We start from the raw sequence: 23,069 nt of genomic DNA, 5'->3' as shown, positions 1-23,069 counted from the left end.
CATGCATGAACATGTGTGCCCACAGACGCATCACGCATGCACATGGGTGCACACATCACGCATGCGCGTGTGCACACACATGCATCATGCATGCACACGAGTGTGCACACACGCACAGAGCCACCCCCGAAGGCCCACCACAGCCCAGCGTCCCCTGGCACATCACCGAGCCTCACCCTCCGCGACACCCCCCGGGGGACGGACACCCCCTGCGGCGGTGCCACCCAGCACCCCGTCCCCGGCACGGCACGGGCGCGAGGGCGCGCGGTGCGGGGACGCAGCGGGACACGGCGTGGCGTGTATTCAGTAACACCGAGACGTACACATGGCACCGGCTTGGACGCGGCTCCGTGGGGCGGCGGCGGGTGGCACAGGCGGCACGCGGCGGCGGCTCACGCGCGAAGGGGCCACGGGTGGACGCGGCGCAAAGCACCAGCCCGCCGCGCTGGTGGCCAGCCGGGATGGGGACGGGGACGCGCGGCGGGTGGCACCGGGGGGCGAGCCCACCCGACAGGGCTGCGGCGTCGGCGGCGAAGCGGCGCGGGCGGCGGGGACGGCGGCACGGGGCCGAGGGGGTGGCGGGGAGCCCCTCACCCTGGCCTCAGTCCTTTAGGGTGGCCTCAGAGACGCCCTGGGCCAGCAGCTCGGCCAGGACGTTGTCCAGGTAGTTGGGGTCGGGGTAGCCGTGACCCGTCAGGTTGGAGCCGAACTCGGTCTTGTGGTGGATCTCGTTCCACACCACCGTGTCCGACTCGCCCGTGGTGTTGGAGGTGCCGATGGTGAAGATGAGCCGCCGGTCCCAGGCCACGATCAGCAGCTTCAGCACCTGCGGCACGGCCACCGCTGCGTCCCTCCCCTCCGGCACGGGCACCCCAAGGGCGCACAGGGCCGACCCCTGGGACCATACCTACGTGGGCGCATCCCCACCCAGGCACCCACGCCACCCCTGGGGACGCTGGGGACGCTCACCTTCCTGCCCTTCTCGTTGTCGGGCAGGTAGCAGTGCCGCGGGAAGCCACGCGCCGTGAACTTCTTGCCGGGGTTGGGGTGCTCCGGACCCTGGTGGGACGGCAGAGGGGTGAGCAGGCGGCACGGGGACACCGGGACAGGGGTCCTGGGGGACGTGAGCAGCTCACCTGGATGCCGGTGGGGATGTCGTAGACGATCCGGATGGTTTTGGAGTCGGTGTAACCCGGGAGGGAATGGGGGATGAGGTGAAACTCCATCTTCCCGGGGGGCTGCGTGCCCGTCTTCTCCCCGTAGATGGCCTTGCAGGTGGGGCACTGCAAGCTGCCGTCCTGCGGGGGCACAAAGGGTGGGCATGGGGACCCGCACCCAGCCCTGCGCCACCCACCCATGGCAGGTGACACGGTCCCCACGGTGTCCCCAGGCGGGTCTCACCTTGTTGCCGTTGTTGTACATGGCCACGAGGCAGAGCAGGTGGTACATGTGCCCGCACTTGCCCAGCTTGCCCACCAGCTCCGGCTTGATGCCGCGGTGGCTCAGGACGCCCTCGTAGCCCGAGGAGGTGACGAGCCGCTCCATGCAGATGGTGCAGTCCTGGGACAGGGGGCACGGCTGTCACCCCGGGGCTGGGGGGCACGCCAGCCTCCCTGCCCGTCCCCTGCCCTCCCGACGTGCCAGCCTGACCCTGTGGCTGCTCACCTCGTCCGGGGGGGTCTTCACCTTCTGGATGTAGCGCCGCACCACGTCCTCCGGGTTCTTGCCTGCCGTGGGTGGGGAGATGCTGGTCAGAGCCTTCCCACCTTGCCCCCCGCCCCGTGCCTCAGTTTCCCCTCTGGCCGCCGCCCCGAGTATTTACAGGGATGCCAGCGGCTCCTTACTCTTTTTGAGGTGCTTCTTCTTGGTTTTCCTGCAGATGCCGCTGACCCCGGGCACGGGCTTGATGTCGCTCTTGCTGACGGGCGGCGGGTGCAGGATGGGCTTGGGCGCGCGGGTCAGGCAGACGGGCAGCCCGGCGGCGCACATCAGGATGCCCGTCATCCCTGCGCGGGGACAGGCAGCGCTGTCTGCACGGCCGTGGCCCCCCCCATCCCTGGCCCACCCCCCCTGGAGCACCCATGGGTGCTCATGGCGGCACCCCCCCCCCCCCCCTCCGTTACCTGCCAGGGCGGGATGGACGGGGCCTGTGCCGTTCAGGTTCTTGACCGGGAGGGCTGGCACCCTGCGCAGAGACGGGAGGGAAGGGGCTCAGCGGGGCTGGCGCTGTCCCCCCGACACGTGGCATGTCCCCAGGGTGGGGTGTGGGGCAGGGTGTCCCCTAGCCAGCCTTGCTGGGGAGGGGGACACAAGGGGATGTGACCTGCTGCGGTGTGACCAGCTCTGGGGACCCAACAGCATGCGTCCTCCATCGCGGTCACCGCGGCGCCAGCCCACCCCAAGCCCCCATCACGGTCTGTCCCTCCATGTCCCGTTGTCTTGGGTGCTGGCAGCTGCTGGGGACAGCGGCCACCTCCCCTGTCCCTGCCTGCAGCCATGGGTTTGGCCCTGGCGCCCCAGAGGGTGCCATCCCCAAGGAGAGGACACCAGGCACCGCCGCCACTCTGGGCACCCTGCTGGCACCCAGCAGGTGCTGCGGGTGGGTGCTCCTCGGCACCAACAGTTCCCACAGTGGCAGTGGTGGCCTCGGGGACTGCTGGAGAAGCCACAGGAACCCGTGATCCCCCGTGGAGAGATGTCCCCTGGCCCTGTCCTCTCGGTGGCACCGTTGGCACACACTTAAGGGAGAAAGGGGGTGACACACGTGGCCATGGGGGGGCCGCCGTGCCCGCGTGCGCCCATGCGTGCATCCCCCTCTGCACATCCCCGTGCACTCGGTGCGACCTGGGGGCTCGTGGTGGAGGTGGAGGTGGCTGTGCCCATGGGTGGGTGGGCGCTCTCCTGCCCCGGGGCGGCTGCTGGTGGTGGGGGGGAACGTGGGGAGAGCCCCCCACACCGCAGCGGCACTGCCCGTGCCCTCCCTGCCACCTCTCCCACTCCCAAACGTGACCAGCCGGGTGCGATCCCCACCCCAACCCCCACGTCCCCACGCACAACCCCGTGGCCACAACACAGGCACAAGATCCCAGCCCCGGGCAGGATCTGGCCCCCCCTCTGCCCCACCGACACCCCAGGCCATCCTGTAACCCTGCCTGCCCCCACCTGCGGTGTCCTCCCCGTGGTCCCCAAACCCACCCTCGGCCACACCGAGGCAGAGCCAAGGCTACAGGGGACAGTGGTGGCCTCAGCGCTCCTCGTCCCCTCCTACCTGTCCATGGGGCTGCGCAGGACAGGGGCTGCGTGCTGGCACGGGGACGGGGACAGGGACGGGGACGGCTTGGCCCAGCACACGGAAGCGAAAGCAGCGCGTCAGCAGAGGAAGGAAACACGCCGGGGGCTCGGCGACCCTGCGTGCCCCCCTGTCCCCAGCCCCACCGCCCCTGTCCCCAGCCCCAGCTGGCTGCAAGCTGCGGTTATGGGCAGCAGGGGACACACAGAGGGATGTCCCCGCGCTGGGCAATGCTCCCCAGCTGCCCCACGGAGCCCCACAGTGCTTGCTCTGTACCCGGGTCCCAGGGGACAGGCACATCCGCAGGGCTCGGGCCGGCAGGTGTTCCCACGGCACGCGCCCCAAAGCGGAGGTGGCACCCAGCGCGCTGTCACCGCCACCGCACAGAGGTGCCCCGCTGCATCTCCCAGCCTGGGGCCGGATCCTGCCCGTGGCGGCGGGAGGTGGGGAGGGATGGGACAGGATTTCCTTCCCCTTGTCACCCACGAGGGCTCAGTGCCAGCCCTGGGTGCTCGCTGCCCTCCTGGCAGCTCCCGCCGAATAGCCAGGGTCTGGATCCGGGCCGGTTCCCAGCTCAGCGAGTCCATCCGCTGTCCCCTGCTGTCCCTTGGCTGGTGACAGCCCCATGCCCAGAGCCCCATGGGGGCTCCTGGCCAACCCACAGAGGGATATGGCCATGGGGACTTGGCCACCGCGCCGCTGGCCTTGGTGACATTCCCTTGGTGAGTCACACAGGGGACACCAGGCTGCGGTGCCCGCAACCATGTGTCCCCCTGCGACCTGCTTGGTGGCATCGGGACACTCCGGGGTGACAGACCCCACACAGGACAATGGGGACACAAGTTCCCTGGAAGCTGGCACCCCATCTCCAGCCAGCATGGCACGGTGTGGCATGGCACAGAGTGGCACAGCATGGCACGGAGTGCCATGGCATGGCACGGCACAGCGTGGCACGGTGTGGTGTGGCATGGCAGAGTGGCACAGCACGGCACACAATGGCACGCATGGCACAGCACAGCACGGCACGGCACAGCACCAACCACCACAGCTCCAGGCACCAGCACTGTGGAACAGGGAAGTGCCACCACGTCCCCACGCCTGGCGGTGACACGGTGCCGGGGCAGGAGCGGTGACAACTGGCGCTGTTCCATGAGGCAACAGCAGAACCCACGCCACCTCCACTCCCCTCTGGTGTGCCACCACCCTGTGCCACCTCGCCCAGCATCCACAGCAACACCACACACGTCCCCTTCCCCGGGCCACCCTCCCCATGCCCAGCTTACCCCGGGGGCACCGCGGCGCGGGCGCTGATGCCGGCCCCCCGCTGCGTGCCGGGCCGGTTGAGGTTGTTGAGGCCGGGCAGCTGCGCACCGCTGGGCGCGCTCTGGCTGCGCCCAAAAGCCCCGGTGGGCACCCTCGGCGTCTCCCCCTTGGCCACGCCGCCCGCCACCGTCCCCGTCCCCGCCGGCCACAGCGTGGCACCGGCGAAGGTGCTGCTCTGCCGCACGGGCAGCGTCCCCGCGCCGCCAGGGTAGAGCTTGCGGCGCTGCGAGGCCAGGATGGCGTTGGAGGCGGCGCGGGTGCTGTTGACCAGCAGGCACTGCTGGCACGAGCAGGGCTGCCCCGTGCTGGCGCCCACCGGCCACGACTGGGATTTGGGGATGGAGCCCATGGTGAGCGGGTAGGCCAGGTCCATGCGGCGCCGCAGGCGGCGCTTGCGCTGCGTCTGCCGGTTCATCTGCGACATGCTGCTGAAGTAGATGAGGTAGCAGAAGCCCAGGGAGGAGAGGTCCAGCCACGGGTGCTGCTTCTCGTAGGCGTTCTGGATGGTGATGCAGATGTCCATGTCGTAGGGCGTCCACGAGCTGTTGTCGTTCTCCCACTCCCACACGATGCCCTTCCCCGGCGCCGAGGACGGGTCGTAGAAGTTCCTGCGCACGGGGCGCATGGTGCCTGCGGAGACACGGGGCTCAGCACCCGCCTGGGCTGAACCCACGGCCGCACGCACGCGTGGCCCCGCTCCCAGCCCATCAACCTCCCCCTGGGGAAAGGGACTTTGGGCACAAAGCCCCGCAGGGTGCAGGGCAAACACCTGCAGCCACCGGGCGCGATCGATAGCGGTGTCTGCAGCGCAGTGCTGGCTGCACATCCCTCCCCGGGGACTCGTGGAGCGGTCACGGCGGTGCTCACGCTCCCACACCATGTCCTGGCCGAGGGAAGGGTGATGCTGCTCGACCCCGAGCGCTTTTTTCCATCCCTTCAGCCCACATGTCCCTGGCTGGGGACACATTTCCCGGTCAGGAGGGGTTTCCTTACAGCTGTGAACCAGGGCTTGCTGTCACGGCGTTGTCCTCGGCTCGGCTCCCATGCAAAGCCAAGTTCTGCTCCCTCCCTATTTATTTACAGCCAAAATGGTCTCGGCAGCAGCCTCGGAGCTCGCCCAGACCTACAGGGCGCACGTCTCAGCCCCCAGCCCCATGGCCCTGCGCCTTGGCCGTGCCGTGCCCTGCTCAGACAGCACGCTGCGCCTCCATCCCCGGCCGGCAGCGTTTGCCCAGCCCTATTAACGACTCTAATAAGGGCCATTAATCACCGGCCAGGCAGGCAGCAGCACCTGGCCCCAGCTGCTGCCTGGTGCTGAGGCAGCACTGCCTGTGGCCCTGGGGGGGGGGTCCGTGCCGCTGCAGCCCCCCGAGAATGGCCCGTACCCACTCGAGTCCTCACCCCAAACCCTCTGCCTGCTCACACCGCGCCCCGCTCACAGCCGTGCCCTACATCCCACTGCCCATTCATGTCCGTGTCCCAAACCCCACTGCTGGCTCACATCCAGATCCCGCCGATGGCTCACGTCCACATCCCGCTCACAACCGTGTCCTGCATCCCGCTTGTGTTTGCATCCACCTCCCACATCCCACGGCCTCCCTGTATCCACGTCCCTCATCCTGCTGCCCGCTCATGCCCACATCCCACCGATGTCCCACGGGTGCACGCCCCTGCTGCTCGGAACGGGGTCACCTCGTTTCACACCCATGGCTTTGTCCCTATGCCGAGCCCCACCCCTGTCCCCAGCCTCCCAGCCCACACTGGAGTGGCACCGGCAGGACCCTCAGAACAGGCCCCTCATGTCCCCGGGCACCACGGACATGTCACCTCGGCAGGGGACAGCCTGCAGCACCCGCTCTGGTGGCACGCCACACCCCAAACCCACCCCAGCACAGGCACGTGTCCCCAGGAGCACCCGGCACAAGGAAATGGGACATTTGGGGACCTTGCAGACAAGCATCGCTCAGCAGGGTGCACGGACACAAGGGCCCCGCGCCACCCCCAAACCCTGTCACTCGTCCCCAACGAGTCCCCCGGGGCACAGCCGGCACGTGCTGGTTTAGTGGGTCACGGTTAATGGGGTTTGGGCCGGGAGGCGGCGCGGGACGGGGCTTGATTTCCCCGAGGACGCCCGTCCTGGTTGTGTGGCCCAGCCGAGGGGGCGGCACGTGGCCGCAGCCCCCACAGCCGCCGAAGCGGGGCCGCCCGGTTCCTTTTGTCCCTTTTCCAGGAGGGAAGGGAACGGGCAGGGGGAGTCCTGGGGGGGCTGTGGTGGGGAGTGGGCCCAGGGGGGCCAGGGGAGGACAGAAGGAATGGGATGGACAGACAGCTGGGGAGGGGATGGACAGATGAACAGTGGGTGGGTGGATGGATGGATGGACGGACAGATGGATGGATGGACCGATGATGGGTGGATGGATGAGAACTGGATGGATGGATGGACGGACAGACGGACAGACAGATGGATGGGTGGATGGATGAGAACTGGATAGATGGATGGACGGACGGACGGACAGATGGATGGATGGGTGGGTGGGTGGGTGGATGGACGGGTGGATGGACGGATGGATGGAGAACTGGATGGATGGATGGATAAATGGATGCATGGATGGACAGATGGGCAGATGGACGGACGGACGGACAGATGGATGGATGGATGGATGATCAGTCAGGTGGACAGATGGAATGACAAACACACATCAGGATGGCTGGCTTGGCGGACACACTAATGGAATGCTGGACAAATGAGCTGTGCTACGCTGGGACGGATGGCTGCATGCATGGAACAAAGGAAGGAAGGAGCGAATGAAGCAGCAAAGCGAGGACACGGACAGCCGGACATGCCCCGGGACAGATGGACCCATCCCCTGCCACCCACCCCCGGCAGACCCCCGGCCGCTCGCACACCCATCCCAGCACCTCCCCTTACCCGTGTCCTGCCGGAACTGGTGCATGGACTGCAGGTCGATGACGTAGGGCGCCAGCTGGACGTCGACCTGGCCCAGCACCACGCTGCCGCGGGCGTCCTCCTTCAGCACGTTCTCGATGTGGTGGCAGACGGCGGCCGAGTAGGGCCGCCAGCGCCCGTGCTCGTTCAGCCACTCCCAGACCACCACGCGGGCCAGGTTTTGGGGGGGGAACCCCAAAGTGCCGGAGGCCAGCAGGGCCCCCGTGCCCTGCCGCGCCATGGCCGGGGCCGGCAGCTCAGCACCGCGCCATGCTCCGCAAAGGGACACGCGTCTCGGTGGCGGGGGATGAGGTGTCCTTGTCCCTGCTCGCTGCTCCCACCCGCTCCGGAGCTCAGCAGGGGTGGGAGGTGACACCCAGACACCCAGGGCACCCCGTCCTGCTCCACCGGGGCCACCGCCGTGCTGCGCCAGGGCGATCCATCACCCGGCACCAGGCATCAGGCACCGAGGGCACGTCTCTGGCTCCGGCAGTGTCCCCCAGGCTCGGTGGGGACACTGGGGACAAGTGACCCCGGGCACCCCCTCTTTCTCTTCCTCCTCCGGGCCCAGACAATGTCACCGGTCTCTCCACGGCTCCGGGGACGCCACGGGGGTGTCACCTGCAAAACAGGACCGTGGCAGCGGTCAGCTGTGCCCCTGCCCTCACCGGTGGCAGCTTGGGGACAGTCCCCATCGCCCCGCGGAGGCCCTGGCTGTGCCCGCAGCCAGGTGGCATGGGCTGTATGCCAGCCCCTCGGCCGTGACAGCAGAGCAGGGGGACAGGGGGGACAGGCGGTGCGAGGACAATTGTTCCCAAGGCTCGGGGGGGGGACAACCAAAAAGCCAGCGAGCTCTGTGCCCCCACACAGGCGGCTGCGTGCCGGGGAGCCCGCGGCCCTCCAGCTCCAGCCGGCGCTGATTTATGATCTGCACTGCAGGCATTGGGCTGGGGTTAGCCTGGGCCGCATGCCCCGGCCCCCCCCGGCCTCCCCAGGCCCCCCGGCCAGCCCCTCGCCCACTGCCACAGCCCCACAGCCCCCGTGCAAGGGATGGAAGGGGATGGGGGGGCTGTTGCACAGACACACGCCGAGCCACAGACAGACAGAGCGACACAGAGCCGCGCGCTGGCACCCGCTCCCGGTGACACAAACAGGCAGCGGGGACCCGCGCAGACAGACAGGCAGGCAGGCAGGCAGGCAGGCAGGCAGACGCACGCCGGGGCCCACGGCAGCACGACAACAAACACCCACGGGGACACGCACGCACACACACACACACACGCGCGCGCGTGTGCACCCGCGCTCTCGCCCGGCACCCACCGGCACCCCGAGCACCGCAAGAACCGGAGGGGCCCAACAACGGGAGCGACCCCCCCGGGGGTCCATGGGCCACGGGGCAAGGGCGAGAGGCCAGGCCTGGCCCCACGGTGCCCACGGTGCCCGGCAGCCCCGGTGCACGACAATCCCAGCACACAATAACCCTAGTGCACGGCACCCCCGGTTGCGCGGCACCCCCCCCGGTGCACCACAATCCCGGCGCACCGAACGAACCCCCCGGTGCACGACAATCCCGGTGCATGGTACCCCCAGTGCGTGGCACCACCCCCCCCCCGGTGCACAGCACCCCCGGTGCGCGGTGCCCCCGGTGCACCACAATCCCGGTGCACAGCACCCCCGGTGCGCTCTAACCCCCGGCGCGCGGTACCCCCGGTAACCCCCCGGCCGCCGCCGCCGCCCCCCCCGGAGCCGCCCCCCAGCCCCGCCATGGCCGCCGCCGCCGCCCGGCCTCGCCCGCGCCCCCCCCCCGCCGCTACCTCCGGCAGCCGCAGCCGCAGCGGGACCCGCAAACCGCACCGGGAGCGGCGGCGGCGGCGGCGGCGGCGGCGGGCGCGGGGCCGGGCGGCGGCAGCGCTCCGCCAGCGCCGGGCGGCCACGGGCACCGGCGGCGCGCACGGCCGCGCGGGCACCCGCGGCGGGGACACGCGCTGGGGAAGCGGGCACCCGCACCGGGGGCCGGGCGCTCTCGGCGGGGACCCCCCCCCCACCACCGCCACCCGTGACGGTGGCGCACGCGTGGGGTGCGGGGGGTCCCCACCCGGGGGCCCCGTGCCGGGCGGGGGGTGATGGGGGGGGGGGGAACTGAGGCACCGTGGGGGGCTGTAGAGATCGGGGGGGTTGGGGACAGGTTGGGGACGGCGCGGTTGGGTGCCCCCGCCCCCCCAGCCGCGTCCCTCCCGGTGCCGTCGCCCCACGGCCGTGGGCTGGGCAGGGCTGGGCGCGGTGGCCTCGCAGTGCCACCTGGTGGCCTCGCGTGGGGGGGTGGCACCGGGGCTCCACGCGGGACCGGGGGGGTCGCGGGAGGCCGGGGGCAGCCGCGGGGCACGGTGGCACTGCACCTCCGCTGGCTGGGCTCGGAGCCCGGGTACCTGCCTGGGCCGTGGCGTGGGGCCGTGGGGACATGGAGGTGGGGCATGGCGTGGGGACGTGGGGACACGGAGCTGGGACATGGCACAGAGACACGGAGCTGGCACAGGAACAACGGGACATGAAGCTGGACCACGGCATGGGGGCATGGGAACACGGGGACATGGGGACATGGAGCTGGTATACGGCACGGGGACACAGAGCTGGGACAGGAACATGGCCTGGGGACACAGAGCTGGGCATGGCACAGGGACATGGATCTGGGCCATGGCATGGGGACATGGGGACCTGGAGCTGGGACGTGGCATGTGGCAATGGGACAGGAGCATGGGGACCTGGAGCCGGGCCAGGGAGCAGGGGGGACAAGCTGAGGGTCCCCAGAGCCCGCAGTCCCCCAGCACCCCATCCCCATCCCTTCAGGGGACGACGGGGACATCCCAGACCCAGGGCCACGTGCCACCGTGCGGTGTGTCACCTCCTGCCCCCCCCGGGGGACCTGCAGGACATCCGCCCCCGGCGTGTTTAGTCTGAGGAGGAGGGGGGTGACCTTCGTCTGCTCCGCACACCGCTGGGGTAAACAGCACGGCCCCGTCCTGACAGCGGGGACACGGGGACATGGGGACACGGGGATGCAGGGACATGGGGACGCAGGGACATGGGGACACGGGGACATGGGGACACGGGGACGCAGGGACACGGGGACGCAGGGACATGGGGACACGCCACATGGCCGGGGGGGACGTGGGGACCCCCTGCCCCAAGCACCAACAGGGGGCTGGGGCTTTCTGCTGCCTCCGCAGGGATGTGGCCCCAAACAAACCTCGGGGCCTTGCACACACGTGTGCATGTATGCACAGACACGTATGCACACGCATGCACAGACACACACGCATGCACACATGCACGCACACTTGCATGCACAAGCATGCACACACTTGCATGCACACACATGGATGTGCACATCCATGCACACACATCCATGAATGCACGTACATGCACACTCATATGCACACACACGTGCACGTACACAATTGCACACACATACATGCACATACATGCAGGCACTTACAGTTGCATGCACATGTTTGCACACATTTGCACCAACACGTATGCACACACACACATGCATGCACACACACATGCACACACATGTGCACACCCACACCCACGCCGCCCATCCCCTCCCCCCCCCCCCCCGCACACACGCACACCAACGCCCCTGGCAGGGACCACCCACGCGCAGCCCCATCCGCACACGGCTGCTCCTTGCACACCCCCGGCACACGGACCACACACGTGCACACACGCACAGCAGCGGAAGCGCAGCTGGGGCGACCCAGGCGCTCCAACATACATAGCCCCAGGCCAACATACACACACTGCTACCTGTATACAAACACCCGCCGGACGCACAAACACACCTGCACGTGTGTGCACACACACGGGGACTGACGGCACGAGCACACAGGGATACAGGGATGTTTGCACGGGGACACAGAGACGTGTAAATGCAGGCAAGCACCCAGGCACACACATGCACGCAGGCACACACGTGCACACATGCATACACGCATGTCTGCGTGCACAAAAAGTGCATGGATGTGCATGCACATGCATGCACATGTGCACACATATACACACACACACATGTACATGTGTACACACATGCTCACACGTTCGCATACATGTGCACACATGCATATATACATGCACACACGCATATATACATGCACACAGGCGCACACAGAAATGCACGCACACCTGTGCACACACGCACACAAATGTGCACACACATTCACACACACGTGTGCGCACACACGCACGCGTGCACACCCCACGCCAAGCACCACGAGGCTGCTCCCACCCACGGACAGCCGCGCTCACACTGCACGGGGCCGGGGGTCTCCTGCCCCACACCTTCCCCCTCTGCTCTGAACCCCCCATCCATGAACCCCCCTCCCCCACGACCCCCCCATCCACGAACCCCCATATCCGTGAACCCCCCCCCCGTCCATAAACCCTCATCCATGAACCCCCCCCGTCCATGAAGCCCCCACCCATGACCCCACATCCAGGACCCCCCATCCATGAACCCCCCCATACCCATGACTCCCCATCCGCGACCCCCTGTCCATGACCCCCCCATCCATGACCCCATATCCATGACCCCATATCCATGACCCCATACCCATGAACCCCCCCATATCCACGACCCCCCACCCACGACCCCCCCCAAGCCCCCTCCATCCACCCCCCCCCCGCCTCTCCCCCCCCCCCCGACCCCCCACATCGCGCCCCCCCACATCGCGCCCCCCACGTCCGGCGGGGCGGAAGGCAGCGGCTGGGGGGGGGGTCCCTTCCTCCCTCTTCCTCCCCCTTCCTCCTTCTTCCTCCTCCTCCTCCTCCTCCTCTCGCTCCTCCCCGCGCCCCCGGTGCCCGGGCAGCGCCGCCCCCTCGGAGCGGGCCGGAGCGGGCCGGAGCGGAGCGGCATGGGGGGGCTCGCCGGGGGGCTCGGGCACCGCTGCCCGCCCCTGCCCCTGGCGCTGGGGCTCTGCTGCCTGCTGCTGCCCCCCGCCGCCGCCTCCTGGAGCCCCCAGCCCCGCAGGTACCGGGCACCGGGGGGGGGGGGACCGGGGACCGGGCAGAGAAGCGCCCGGGGGGGTCCGGGCACGGGGGTGTTGGCACCTGGGGGGGGGGGGAGGGGGTCCAGAGGGGGCAGGGGCTGCTTGGGGCTGGGGTGCTGCAGACCGAGGGGTGCTGGGGAGTACTGGGGCTTCCAGGGCTTACTGGGGGTGCTGGGGGGTCCTGAGGCTGGTAGGGCTTACTGGGAATGCTGGGGGGTACTGGGGGTTAGTGGGGCTGCTAGGGCTTACTGGGAATCCTGGGGTGGTGCTGGGGCATACTGGGGCTGGCGGGGCTTACTGGGAGTGCTGGGGGGTACTGGGGCTTACCAGGGCTGGCATTGCTGCTGGGGTTACCAGAGCCACTAGGGCGCAAAGGTGCTCGGACACGCTGGGCTTGCTGGGGCTTACTGGGGGTGACTGGTTTTACTAGGGGCAAACAGTCTTACTGGGGGTGACTGGGATTACTGGGGGCGACTGGGCTTGCTGGGGGTGCTCAGCGCTGGGGCTGGTGCTGGGCGAGTGGCCCCGTCCCCGAGGCCCTGCCTGTGCCAGGGGAGCGGAGGGGATCGGGGCGCCCCGGTGCCGGGGAGATGTGGGGGGGCTCTGGTCCCTGTCCCTGCAGTCCCTTTCCCGGGGGGGCGGCGGGGGGGTTGTTTACAGGAAATCTTTGGCGCTGGCCGTGTCTCCGGCACCGGATTGCCGGGACCTCCCGGTTCCGCTCGGCTCGGCGTGGTGACAGGCAGAAGCCACCTCATTTCCCCTTCCCTCCCGGCCAAGGCCAGGAACCCCCCGGCACCCCAACACCACCCCGGCGGGCCCCCCCCGAGCCTCCCCCTCCATCCCACAGGGCCAGAGCCCCGCACACCCGGGCACGGGGCGGGGGGCACACGAGGCCGTGGGGTGCCGGCTCGGGCGCTCCGCCGGGAGCAGAGCCCGGGTGCGCTCGGCACACGAGTGGCGGCCCCGCAGCGGGTGGCCCGGGTCAGCCCAGGCCATGCGAGCGCTCGCACGCCCGGCCCGGCCTCGCCGCCGGCTCCTGCCCCGCTCCCGGGGGGGTTTCTCCCGCGCTGGCACCCGCCCCGCTCTCCGTGCCAGGCGAGACGGGCCAGGGCGCGTCCCCGTTCCCGCGGCGCAGCCGGGGCTGGCACCGTCCCCAAACCGTGCCGTGCCTGCGCCCTGGCCGGCAGACGGAGACCCCCCTGCTCAGGTGCCGGGGGTGGTCGGGTTGGGTCCCATCCCATGTCCCCCCCCCAACCCCGGTGGCATTTGTCACCCCGGCGGTGTCACCGTGCGGCGGGGTCCAGGTTTGGCCACCGAGGCTCGGTGCTGTCGTGGCCCTGGCGCGGCGCCCGGCTGGGACGCTGCCCGGCCGGAAAGCCCTGTGCCACCCTGCTGTGCCCCCCCCCCCCCCCCGGCATGTCCCAGACAATTGTGTCCCCCCCCCGCCCCGCCGCCACCAGCTGCAGCCACCTCCTTCCCCGCAGGCCCCCGAAAAGCTCTTCTTTCCACCCAAAGTCGTGGTGCCTGCGGGGAGGGCGGCACCCACCTCCGGACTGGGGGACGCCAAGTGCCACCCGGCGTCGTTGTGGCACTCGTGTGTGTCCCCCCACCACTCGTGTGTCCCCCCCCGCCCGGCCAGCATGGGGACACCGGGGACCCGAAGAAAGGCGCCTTTGTGTGGGGTGGGTGGGGGGCGCGGGGGGGCCCCGCTCCAGGCGAGCCGGCGCCAGCGCGGGGTGGGTGGGAACGCGGCAGGAATGCGGGGCCCCCGCGTGCCCCATGGCCACGGAGGGTCCCCTCCGCGCCCCGTGGTGGCTGGGGGGGGCAGGGGGGGACACGTCCACCTCCGCAAGCTGGGGTGGCGTCTCCAGGAGGGAGCGGAGAGGTTGGGTGTCGCCGTGCCCAGTGCCACCATGTGCGGGGACAGCGTCTCACCGGGTCTCTGCCTGTCCCGGTGGCACACGGGGGTGCTTTTGGGGACAGCAGGGAGCGGGGGTGGGGGGGGGAGGACACCAGCTCACATCATCCCCGTGGTGGCACCGGCGGTGGCACCGTCGGCTTCTCTTGCAGCAACTGGTGCTCCTACGCGGTGACGAGGACGGTGTCGTGCCTGGTGCAGAACGGCACCTTCCTGCAGCGCGTCTTCCAGGGCTGCCGCTGGCCGCTGCCCTGCAGCGGGGGCAGGTGAGGGCCCCGCCGGGACCCGCGGCCCCCCCCCCCGGGGCTTGGTGGCAGCCGTGCCCACCGCGGGGGTGACGGTGGCACCCGCTCTGTGCCGGCAGCTACCGCGCCGTCGTCCGGCCCGCGTACAGGGTGGCCTTCAGGACGGTGACGGCGCTGGAGTGGAGGTGCTGCCCCGGGCACGTCGGGGCCGCCTGCGAGGAAGGTGGGAGCGGGCACGGGGGTGGTCCCGGGCAGCCCCCCCATGGTTGGGTGTGAGTGGGGGCGGTGGGCACGTGTGGGGGGGGGGGGGGGCAGATGGAGAGGTGGGTGTTCCTGGGGGGGGTGGGGGGATGGAGAAATGATGGATGGGTGGATGTTTCTTGAGGTGGGTGGATGGACGGACGGACAGACGGATGGATGGACGGATGGTTGGTTGGACAGACAGACGGACAGACGGAGGGACGGATGGTTGGTTGGACAGACGGAGGGATGGATGGATGGACGTTTGGATGGATGGATGGACGGATGGATGGATGGATGGACGGATGGATGGACGTTTGGATGGATGGATGGACGGACGGATGGACGGATGGTTGGTTGGACAGACGGAGGGATGGATGGATGGACGTTTGGATGGATGGATGGACGGACGGATGGACGGATGGTTGGTTGGACAGACAGACGGACAGACGGAGGGATGGATGGATGTTTGGATGGATGGACGGACAGGCGGATGGATGGTTGGTTGGACAGACAGACGGACAGACGGGGGGATGGATGGATGTTTGGATGGATGGACGGACAGGCGGATGGATGGTTGGTTGGACAGACAGACGGATGGTTGGATGGATGAATGGATGGAAAGACAGATGGATGCTCCTCTGGATGGGTGGCTGGACAGAAGGACAGGTGGATGTTCCTCTGGGTTGGTCAGTGGGTTGGTGGGTGGGTGGATGGACAGACGGACGGATGGATGGAAGGATCCTCCTCTGGGTGGATGGATGGAAAGACAGACGGATGGGAGGATGGATGGGAGGACAGATAGATGAATGGATGGATGGACACATGGATGCTCCTCCGGATGGACAGACGGAGGGATGGATGGAAGGACGGATGGGTGGGTGGGTGGTTGGAAGGACAGATGGCTGCTCCTCTGGATGGGCAGGCAGACGGACGGATGGACAGACAGATGGAAGTGCCTGTGTGCGGATGAAGGGCTGGGTAACTGGATAGATGGACGGGAGGAGGGACGGTGGGAGAGACGGGCGGATGTTCCTGTGGGGGGGTGGACGGACGGACGGACGGACGGACAGGTGGACGTTGCTGTGGGGGGGTGGCTGGGCTGGTGAGTGGGTGGGCAGCTGAACCCCCAGCGGACAGACGGACGGATGTACCTGTGTGAGTGGGCGGCTGGGGGGGGGGGGGGGGAGAGATGGGGAGAGGTTCTGGTGGACGGGCAGACGGGCGGACAGACGGACAGACGGACGGTTGGGTGGCTGTGCCCACGGACGGGGAAATGGAAAGGTAGGTGGGGGGGGGTGGGGAGGACGTGGGGGGGGGGGGGGTGGGGGGGGCATGGATGTTGTGTGCGGGTGGCTGCCTGCGGTGTGCCGCAAGGGGACCTTGTCTGTCTGTCCGTCCGTCCGTCCGTCCCTCTGTGCGGGCAGCTGTGCCTGCGGGCGGCGAATGAATGGGTGCCAGCCCGTGCCACGGGTGGCCGTGCAGCTGCCAGCCTCGCGTTACCGGGGGGGGGGGGGGACACGACACGGACACACAGAGGGGGGGGGACACAACGACACGCACACACGTCCCCAGCCCCAAAGCTGGGAGGGCGCCAGGGCCGGCGGGTGGCTCGGGGAGGGGATGGGGACACCCGGGGAGCCCAGAGCCAGCTGGGTGGCAGCAGCGGGGGGGTGATGGGGGGGGCCGCTCCTCCTCCTCCTCCTCCTCCTCCTCCTCCTCCCCTGTCTCCTGCGTGCCTCTCCTCTCCCTCCCTCCCTCCCCTCGCCGCTGGCCGGGTGCCCCACATCTGGGCCCGCTTAGGGCGGCGCTGGCTGTCCCCTGCAGCCCTGGCGGTGGCCGTGCCTGGGTGTGGTGGCAGCTGGGGGGGGGACGGGGGGGGCCGGTCCTGCTCCAGAGCCCCCTTACCCTGCTGCGCCGGGCAGCCCCCAGCCGTGTCCCCGGATCCCCCCGGTTGGGACCCCACATTGGGTTGGGGATTGTGCGTGGTGCCCCCCCCCTCCAAACCCAGCCCGAATGGGGTTTGGGGGGGGGGCTCAATGTGGGGGGGCTGGATTGGGGTACTGGGGGATTTGGGGGGGGGTCTGCTTCACGACCAGCATCGGGACTGGGGAGATCTGGATGGGGGTCATGGGGGGGTTGGGGGGATGTGGCTCAGGGTTAAGGGGGGGCTGGAGGGGGGCTGGAGTGTGGCCATGGCGGGGGGGTTTGGGGGTCTGGCTCAGGGTTATGGGGTGGGCTGGGGGGGTCTGGCTGGCCCTGCATGGGCTCAAGGGGAATCAGGTTCAGCATCATGGGGGGGTTTGGGGGGGTCCTGGGCAAGGGCCGTGGCTGGGTTTGGGGCAGAAGCGGTGGCAGCCCCTGCAGCCCCCTCCCCAATTTGGGGTGACGCACAGCAGACTTTCCCAGCCCCCCCGTGGCCGCAGCATGTGTGTGTCTGTTTTGGGGGGGGGTCTCAGCGGAGGCGATGCCCACGGGGGGGGCCTGACACCCCCTCCCCTCGGCAGAGCCCCAAGCCTTCCTCGCGCTGCGGGACACCGTGCGCCCCAGCACCGCGCCGCGCCGGACCCCCCTGCGCCCCACGGCTTTCTCAGGTGGATCCCCGGTAACCCCCCCCCCCTCTGCCCCCCACCCCTCCCCGGGGGGGTCCTGGGCAACCCCCCGAGCCCTGCACCCCGCTCTCCTCCGCAGGGTGCCTGAACTGCAGCCGTGTCGGGGAGCTGACGGCACGCCTGGCCACCCTGGAGGCGCAGGTGACCCCCCCCGGTGCCACCCCAGGGTGCCACCACCTCGCCCCCCCATGGTCACGGGAGCCCAGGGGGTGGCACCTCGCTGTCCCCAACGCTCCCCGTCTCGTTCGCAGGTGGCCCGGCTGTCGGTGGCCGAAGCCCCCCCGTCCCCAGCACCCAAAGGTGCCAGCAGGGGTCCGGACACCGGGCAGCTCTGGGGGTCCCCGGCTGCCCAGGGGAGCCCCGGGGATGAAGGTAGGGGGCTGCCCCACGGCCCACCGCGTCCCGGTGGCACCGGCGGTGACAATGCCACGTCCCCTGGTGGCAATGCCACCCGGCGGTGGCACCCGCTGGAGAAGAGCGCCCGGGTGCCATCGATATCCGTGGGTCCCCCTTGGTGGAGCCCCTCGCCCCCGGGGGGTCCCGGTGTGCCCCCCAGGCTGTCCCCAGGGATGGTGGGGACACGGAGGGACACGCGGGGACCAGGCCAGCCCCCCCCGCCTGCTTCTGATCCAGGGCATCCGGGTCCGTGGGGCAGGGTGGGGGGCACCCAGGGGGTCCCACGGCACCAACGCTGTCCCCCCTCACCCCAGGGGTCCCGTGGGGCAGCGAGACGCAGCGGGGAGCCACTGTGGGGCGCGACGGTAAGTGGGGAACGGGCACTGGGGGGGGACACACACATGGACACCCCCCCAAGGAAACGGGGCGCAGGGCCCAGGGGTGCTCCCCTGAGGGTGTTGCTCCCCCCCACAGGCAGACCCGGCTCGCAGGGCCCCCCCGGCCCCAAGGGAGACGCAGGAGGACGGGGACCCTCGGGCGTTCCGGGGGTGAAGGGTCCCTCGGGGCCCCCAGGTAAGGGGGCATCCCCCAGCCTCCTGCTGTGTACACCTGAGGGGGTCCACCCCCCCCCCAAATCTTCATCCTCCTCTTCCTCCCTGCAGGTCCCCCCGGCCCCCCGGGCCCCCCCGGCCGCGATGGAGCCAGGGGGCTCCCCGGGGAGAAGGGCTTACCCGGCCCCCCTGGCCCCCCTGGGCCGCCCACCCCCGTGGGGCCAGCCATCCCCCGGCTCGCTGACCCACGTAAGGATGGGTTTTTTTTGGGGGGGGTCCTGGGGGGGCCCTGGGGGTGCTCCAGCCCCCCCCAAAAGCCTGCTGTGGGTTCTCTGCTGTCTCGTATAAGGGTTGTGCTCTGCCTGTTGCTGCTCTCAGGGAGCTTGGAGGGGGGGGGGTCCCCTCTTCTTCTGGCCCACAGGGGTGGGGGGCACCTCCCTGGTGTGGGGTGGCTTGGCCGGGGGTGTCACCGCCTGCCCCCCCACCCCGCTGCTCTCCTGCAGGGGACCCACTGCTCTCCAACACCTTCACCGAAGCGGCTGGGGGCATCATGGGCCCCATTGGCCCCCCCGGCCCCATGGGGCCGATGGGTGAGTTCACCCCTCCCCTCCCTGCAGCCCCCGCATTTTTTTCGGGGGGGGTGTCACCGCGTTGGGACCAGACTGAGCCATGTGCCCCCACTCCCTCCATTTCCTCACAGGACCCCCCGGCCCCCCAGGACCCATGGGGCTGCCCGGCCCTCCAGGCCCCGATGTAAGTGCTGGGAGCATTCTGGGGGGGGGGGGGGGGCACGGCTGGGCCTTGGGGTGCCCCCCAGGCACGTCCCGGCACTGATGGCACCGCCGCTGTCATTGCACAGGGGAGAGCCGGGGCGCCCGGAGCCGCGGGTCCCCGCGGGGACAAAGGTGACAGGGTGAGTGCCGGGAGCTGGGGGGGGCCTCAGCCGACACCCATGGGTGCCCCAACCCTGTCCCCCCCCCAGCTCTGACCGGCTCTGTCCCCTGTCTGCCCCCCTCCACAGGGCCCCCAGGGACACCCAGGCAGCCGCGGCCAGGACGGGGCGCAGGTACGTGGCCCCCCCGGGGGGGACGGGGCTGCGCTGGGGCGCGGGGGGGCCCCCCCTGCCCGCCCCCCTCTGCCAGTCCTTCTCCTTTCTGTGTTGCAGGGCGAGCCGGGCCCCAAGGGCGAGCCGGGCGACAAGGGCACATGGGTGAGTGCGGGGCACCTGGGGGGGGCACAAATGTGCCCCGGGTTTGTGCTGTGACCCTGGGACCCCAATAATGGCATGGGGGGCCCCAAATGTGCCCCGTGTTCACATCGTGTTCCTGGGACCCCAATAATGGCATGGGGGTCCCCAAAACATGTCCTGTGTTTGTGTCCTGTCTGGGACCCCAATAATGGCACGGGGGTCCCCAAATACTCCCCATGCTCGTGTGTCACCCCCAGGACCCCAATAATGGCACGGGGGTCCCCAAATACTCCCCATGCTCGTGTGTCACCCCCAGGACCCCAATAATGGCACGGGGGTCCCCAAATGTGCCCCATGCTCATTTGGCACCCACTTCCCCCCCCTACACATACAGGTGCTGAGGTGCAGAGCCGTGCCCCCCCCCATGGCAGCGAGTCTGGGGGTGCCCCCCAGACCCACCCCCTTACCCCCCTCCCCTCTTTTCCTCTGCAGGGGGAGGGTTTACACCAGCTCCGCGAGGCTTTGAAGATTTTAGCGGAGAGGGTTTTAATCTTGGAAACAATGATTGGGCTCTATGGTGAGTAGGGGGGGGGGCGCAGGAGCCAGGCAGGGCTTGGGGACCCCCACTCGTGGGGGGCCGGGCACCACGGGGTCCCCCCCTGGTCTCCGTTTTGGGGCACGGCAGGTGCGCCCCCCCTGCACACGGGGACCCCACGGAGGTTGTGCGCCCCCCTGCAAGGGACCCCCCCACCCAAGGGACCCCACCACCACCCACACCCCTGGACCCACGGGGACGGGGGGAACCCCCCACATCCCCCTGGGGCCACGGGACCCCCCCCGGGAGACCTGGCACCCCCAGGCCACGCACCGGCCCCCCGCTCTGCTCTCTCCCCCCCCCAGGCCCATAGCTTCCAGAGCCTCCTGCGGCAGCAGGCCCGGCTGGAGGTCCTGGCCAGGAGGGTCACCTTGCTGGAAGCCATCATCTGGCCAGGTAACGCCGCCCCCCCCGTGTCCCCCCCCGCCTCCTCCTCCCCTCCTCGCATGGGCCGGGGGCGCCGCGTCCCCCCGGGAGCGGGCCTGGAGCAAGGGGGGGGGGACGGGACGGGACGGGACGGCCGGGGCCCTGTGGCCTCCCCCGGCTCCTGGAGGCCACGGAGAGATGTGAGGAGCCAGGAGGGGCTCTTTGGGCTGGGGGAGGTCCCCAGGGACCCCGGGGGGTCTCCCGAGGGACGAGGGAGGCCCTGGAGCTCCTCTCAAGCCAAGGGAGACCATGGAGGCCTTCTTGGGCCAAGGGAGGCCTTGGAGCTCCCCAGGGATCAAGGGAAACCCCTGAGGAGCAAAAGAGCCCTCGGAGCCTCTCTCAAACCAAGGGAGACCATGGAGACCCTCTTGGGTTGAAGCCTTGTGGCTCCATGAACCAAGGGAGACCTTGGGGCTCCTCATGGATCAAGGGAGACCCTTGAGGACCAAAAGAGCCCTTGGAGCCTCTCTCAAACCAAGGGAGACCATGGAGGGCCTCTTGGACTGAGGGAGACCTTTTAGCTCCTCTCAGACCCAGGGAGACCATGGAGACCCTCTTGGGTTGAGGCCTTGTGGCTCCGTGGACCAAGGGAGACCTTGGAGCTCCCTGAGGACCGAGGGAGACCTTGGAGCTCCTCTTGGAGCCAGAGAGCCCCTCTCAAGCCAAGGGAGACCGTGGAGACACTCTTGGGTTGAAGGAGACCATGGAGCTCCCCAAGGATTCAGAGAGCCCCTGGAAACCTTCTTGAACCCAGGGAGACCATGGAGACCCTCTTGGACTGAGGGAGACCTGGAGTTCCCCAGGGACCAAGGGAGGCCTTAGAGCTCCTTTTGGAACACGGGAGCCCCTGGAGCCCCTCAAACCAAGGGGTCCACGGAGACCCTCTTGGGTTGAGACCCTGGAGCTCCCTGAAGACCAAGGGAGACCTTGGAGCTCCTTCATCAAAGAGAGATCTTGGAGCTCCTTCATCCGGAGACCATGGAGACCTTCTTGGACCAAGGGAGACCTTGTTGCTTCCCAGGGATCAAGGGAGACCCTCGAGAAGCAAAAGAGCCCTTGGAGCCCCTCTCAAACCAAGGGAGACCATGGAGACCCTCTTGGGTTGAGACCTTGGAGCTCCTTCATCCAAGGGAACCCTTGGAGCTCCCCAGGGACCCAGGGAGCGAGCCCCCAGTCCCCCCGGGGCCAGGCTGACCCCGGAGCCGGGCTGCACCCCCCCTTCCCTTCCCCTCCCTCCGCCTCCCCCTTTCCAGCTGCGCTTTGTCGGGGGGGGGGGGCTGCCCCCCGCCCCCACGGGCCAGCCGGGGGTGCCAGCCGGGTGCCAGCGGGGGGGTCCTGATCCCCCGGGCCCAACGCGGGGATGGGGACACCACGGGATGGGACAGGATGGGGGTGGCACTTGGGGCCAGCACTGTGCCACAATGGGGGGCGCCCAAGGAACCGTTATGGGGTCAGAGCCCACCTTGTGCCGTGGGGTGACCTGGTGACTGTGCCGGCATGGAGGGGGGGGGTCCCTGGGTGACATTTGGGGACGGGGAGGGGTCTCTGCCACCCCGCAGCCCCCCAGCCTCACCCCCCCCCCCTCTCTCCTTTCCTCCCCGCAGAACCCGAGCCCGGTTCGGGCAGCGGGGGTCCGGCGGCGCCCGGCCCCCCCCGCGGCAGGCGCGGCCACTCGCCCCCAGCCCGCGGCGCAGCCCCCCGGCAGGACCCCCTCGACGGGCCCTGATGGAGCGGGGGGGCCGGGTGTCACCCCGCCACGGGCACCGCTGTCCCCCCCCCCGCGTCCCCGCTCCTCCCAGGGGGGTCTTGGTGCTAACCGGTGGCACCGCACCGGCCTGACCCCCCCTGCACGCCCCTTCCCCTCTGCCCCCCCCAGCTTCGGCCCCCGCTGCTTGCACCCCGCTGGGGGGGGCACGGGGTCCCCACCCCGGTGCTGAGGAGGGGACGTGGGTGTCCCCGCGCCCCCCGCGCTCCGTCCTGGCTGCTTTGGGCGCCGCGAGGTCATTAAAGGTGTCCGCAGAACCGTCACCCGTGTCAGCCCCGTGTCACCCGTGTCGCCCCCCCGTGTCACCCCCCCGTGTCACGTCCTGGGTGGGGGGCTGGCACCCACAGCACGCGTGGGTGCTGCTGGTGGGGACACACGTGGGTGGGTGGTGTGGCAGGGGGGCTTGTCCCTTGGGCAGTGGGTGACGCAGTGAGGGGGGGCGCCCAGGGGACCCCCACCTACCCAGGGGATCCCCACCCACCTGCCTGTGTGACCCTTGCCCACCCAGGGGACCCCCACTCACCC

At 69.6% G+C, this 23,069-nt stretch overlaps 2 protein-coding genes across 5 annotated transcripts; one reads left to right on the top strand and one right to left on the bottom strand.

The window, feature by feature from the left end:
* Nucleotides 1-55: 55 nt before the first annotated feature.
* Nucleotides 56-9,497, bottom strand: DTX1 (deltex E3 ubiquitin ligase 1). Its single transcript, XM_040576517.1, has 10 exons — nucleotides 9,374-9,497; nucleotides 7,542-8,180; nucleotides 4,573-5,242; nucleotides 2,124-2,185; nucleotides 1,845-2,006; nucleotides 1,666-1,727; nucleotides 1,402-1,560; nucleotides 1,137-1,298; nucleotides 970-1,059; nucleotides 56-826 (listed from the first exon to the last, which is right to left on the bottom strand). The coding sequence occupies exons 2-10, from the start codon at nucleotides 7,798-7,800 to the stop codon at nucleotides 602-604; spliced, it is 1,851 nt and encodes a 616-aa protein (XP_040432451.1). The 5' UTR covers nucleotides 7,801-8,180; nucleotides 9,374-9,497; the 3' UTR covers nucleotides 56-601.
* A 2,924-nt stretch (nucleotides 9,498-12,421) lies between these two features.
* Nucleotides 12,422-22,807, top strand: EMID1 (EMI domain containing 1). Of its 4 annotated transcripts, XR_005825002.1 has the most exons (17): nucleotides 12,424-12,588; nucleotides 14,678-14,791; nucleotides 14,890-14,993; nucleotides 17,518-17,604; nucleotides 17,702-17,763; nucleotides 17,874-17,994; nucleotides 18,333-18,383; nucleotides 18,493-18,591; nucleotides 18,681-18,818; nucleotides 19,073-19,159; nucleotides 19,270-19,322; nucleotides 19,429-19,482; nucleotides 19,591-19,635; nucleotides 19,735-19,779; nucleotides 20,251-20,335; nucleotides 20,659-20,749; nucleotides 22,384-22,430. XR_005825002.1 is itself a non-coding variant. In XM_040576518.1 (16 exons), exons 1-16 carry the CDS (start codon nucleotides 12,473-12,475, stop codon nucleotides 22,503-22,505), a joined length of 1,383 nt encoding a protein of 460 aa, XP_040432452.1. In that variant the 5' UTR covers nucleotides 12,423-12,472; the 3' UTR covers nucleotides 22,506-22,807. The 4 variants fall into 4 exon arrangements, 3 of the variants coding, with proteins under 3 accessions (XP_040432455.1, XP_040432452.1, XP_040432453.1); XM_040576518.1 differs by lacking the exon at nucleotides 20,659-20,749 and having other exon boundaries at nucleotides 12,423-12,588; nucleotides 22,384-22,807; XM_040576521.1 differs by lacking the exons at nucleotides 18,333-18,383; nucleotides 20,659-20,749 and having other exon boundaries at nucleotides 12,422-12,588; nucleotides 22,384-22,807.
* Nucleotides 22,808-23,069: the final 262 nt, after the last annotated feature.

The sequence above is a fragment of the Cygnus olor genome, chromosome 17 (genome assembly GCF_009769625.2).
Source record: "Cygnus olor isolate bCygOlo1 chromosome 17, bCygOlo1.pri.v2, whole genome shotgun sequence".
NCBI classification, from domain to species: Eukaryota; Metazoa; Chordata; class Aves; order Anseriformes; family Anatidae; genus Cygnus; species Cygnus olor.
The sequence above is the reverse complement of the archived record's forward strand: the minus strand, read 5'-3'. Positions and strand labels throughout refer to the sequence as shown.

Coding starts and splice junctions, on each gene's coding strand:
- DTX1 (XM_040576517.1), bottom strand. CDS start 7,800: ATGGCGCGGCAGGGCACGGGGGCCCTGCTGGCCTCCGGCACTTTGGGG. Junction 5,243..7,541: donor CCAGTTCCGGCAGGACACGG/GTAAGGGGAGGT, acceptor GTGTCTCCGCAG/GCACCATGCGCCCCGTGCGC. Junction 1,561..1,665: donor TGAAGACCCCCCCGGACGAG/GTGAGCAGCCAC, acceptor CCCCTGTCCCAG/GACTGCACCATCTGCATGGA.
- EMID1 (XM_040576518.1), top strand. CDS start 12,473: ATGGGGGGGCTCGCCGGGGGGCTCGGGCACCGCTGCCCGCCCCTGCCC. Junction 19,323..19,428: donor CCGGCCCTCCAGGCCCCGAT/GTAAGTGCTGGG, acceptor GTCATTGCACAG/GGGAGAGCCGGGGCGCCCGG. Junction 19,483..19,590: donor GCGGGGACAAAGGTGACAGG/GTGAGTGCCGGG, acceptor CCCCCTCCACAG/GGCCCCCAGGGACACCCAGG.